This window comes from Emiliania huxleyi (genome assembly GCF_000372725.1).
Source record: "Emiliania huxleyi CCMP1516 unplaced genomic scaffold EMIHUscaffold_2988, whole genome shotgun sequence".
Classification (NCBI taxonomy): Eukaryota; Haptophyta; order Isochrysidales; family Noelaerhabdaceae; genus Emiliania; species Emiliania huxleyi.
In genome coordinates, this window is record NW_005199778.1 from 1 (window position 1) to 2,156 (window position 2,156).

At 66.3% G+C, this 2,156-nt stretch overlaps 1 protein-coding gene across 1 annotated transcript; it reads right to left on the reverse strand.

The window, feature by feature from the left end:
- Positions 1–192: 192 nt before the first annotated feature.
- Positions 193–864, reverse strand: EMIHUDRAFT_373959 (hypothetical protein; the record flags this gene model as incomplete). Its single annotated transcript, XM_005775624.1, has 1 exon — positions 193–864. A coding segment is annotated over one exon (672 nt), but the record flags the coding sequence as incomplete, so codon positions are not given.
- Positions 865–2,156: the final 1,292 nt, after the last annotated feature.

The window sequence follows — 2,156 nt, forward strand, 5'->3', positions numbered from 1 at the left end:
GAAAGGGGGAGAATCTAATGGTAAGGTCGCGCGGGGACCTTTTGGACTGACCGGACTTCCCCCCTTCCCCAGGTGGGGGCCGAGAGGGCCGAAGGCGGCCCTTGACGGTTTGCGAAGGTTCTTGCCAGCCGGCCGCCCTTCGGTCGGCGGGGGCCGGGGCCAACTCTGCCCAGGGGCAGAGTCACGCCGCCACCCCGGGCTGGCCACCCCGGCAGAGATCGCCTCCCGCATCGGCTCGAGGCCAAACCCGGGCTCGAAGCCAGCCACGTCGAACCCGACCGCCGCCGAGTCCGCCGCAAGCGCCGCCATCGCCGCCCAGTGCTCGGGCGCCAGCGTGCGTAGCGCGCACACAATCACGCCGCCCGGCAAGCCGACGGACGCAAAGCCGCGGAGCACCGCCTCCAGAGCCGACGCTTCCGACAGGCCGCGGAGCGTGTGCAGCGTCGGGCAGAAGCGGAGCTCGCAGTAGACGACGGCGTGGTCCGACGCGAGGCGCGAGCAAAGCTCGGCCGTGGCCGCCTCGAGGTCGGCCTCGGTCTGCAGGAACTGATTGGCCCAGTTGAAGAGGTTGAGCTTGTCATTGCCGGCGGCGTGGCGGCAGGACATCATGTCATCGCTGAGGAGGCCCGGATCGCTCTTGGCGGCCACGGCCCACTCGCTGAAGGTGGCGAAGCGAGGGTGCCGCACGAGCGGCGAGACGACGCCGAGCGCAGGCATGCGCTCGGTGCAGAAGGCGTCGGAAAGGGAGCCGTCCAGGTGCAGGTGCAGCTCCGCCTTGGGCAGCCGCCGCGCGAGACTGGCAATCTCCGACGCCTTGTCCGCGGCGAGGCTTGTGGCAGCAGAGAACGCGGCGGCTGACGGCATGCGGCGGCCGACTCGCGGCTGGGGCTGGCGAGGCACTTCCAGCCGGCGAGCGACCCTAGTTTCGCACTGTGCTGTGAATCTGTCTCTCACACCCTCACTGTCGTCGTATGCGAGGTTCTTGTTTTCTTATCACCCTATCTGTGAACGCTGCTGGTTGGCGTCGGTTGCGCAGCACCCCGTCCCCATCCAGGTTGTTGGTTGCTGCCCCAGGTCCCGCACTATGTAGTGCAATGCCCCGTTCTCTGGTCATGCTTGAGCCTCTTGGCGGCCAGCTCGAGCAACTCCCCCTTGGTTGGTGTCGGGTCGCGCAAGCAACCTTTTTGCCGACCTCCGAGCCCAGATAGCGCACCGTGATCCTCGTCGGCATCCGTGCGGGGGCGCCCTGCTGCCGGCCCCTGGCGGCCCGCCACGTAGGTGCGACGTGCCCGCCGAAAATCGGTTCAAACGACGTTCATTCACAGCCTTATTATTGACAAGAAAATACGTCCTATGGCGCTATGCGCTGGTCTGTGAGAGGTTGAGGTGCGAGCCCTGGAGGCCCTGGGGATGGGGTGAGACTACCCGCGGGCCTAGAAGGCCCGCGCGCAGGGGGGTGGGACATTGAGACCGGTCATGAATGAGTGCGCGACACGCATGTTGCGTTCACAGCGCCAATTTGGCCCCAGCTCTTCGGCTCGCTCGACGCTCCGCTCGCCGGCGAGTTGGTTGGTTGCTGGCATGACGGTGGCCGGGCATCCTGTGGGGTTCCTGTTTTCTGTCTTTTTTTCTGGCGCGCACTAACCCGCCCTCCCGCCGCCGCCGCACCCACCCAGGAGGCCCGCACCGCCTCGCGCTCCCCCGCAGGCGCAGCGCCCCGACCCCTCCCTGACAACCGCCCCCGAAAGCGAAGCCCGCGCCCTGCGCGGCCACCCAACCGATTCTGACTCCGACCCCAGGGCCTAGGCGGCCCGCCATGAAATCTAGCCGTGTGTGCTCCAGCAGCCAGCACTCCAAGGTGCCAAGAGAACAAACAAGGGCACAACAAACAACAGACGACAGGGAATAACGTACGAGGCTAGAGCACTGCTCCGCCTCTAGCAATATCGCCGGCCGCAAGGCACGGACAATACCGGGTGAGGACAGGCAGAAAGAAAAAGAAATTGCGCACCCTGGCAAATTCTGCACCGAATGCATCTCGCGATGGTCGGGCGTGTTTTCGTGTTCGCTCTTCTTCAGGCGACGTCCGCCGTGCTGCTGACCCCCTCTGCGACGCGGCCTGCGCTCGCGCCTGCGCGGTCGGCCGTTGTTGCAAA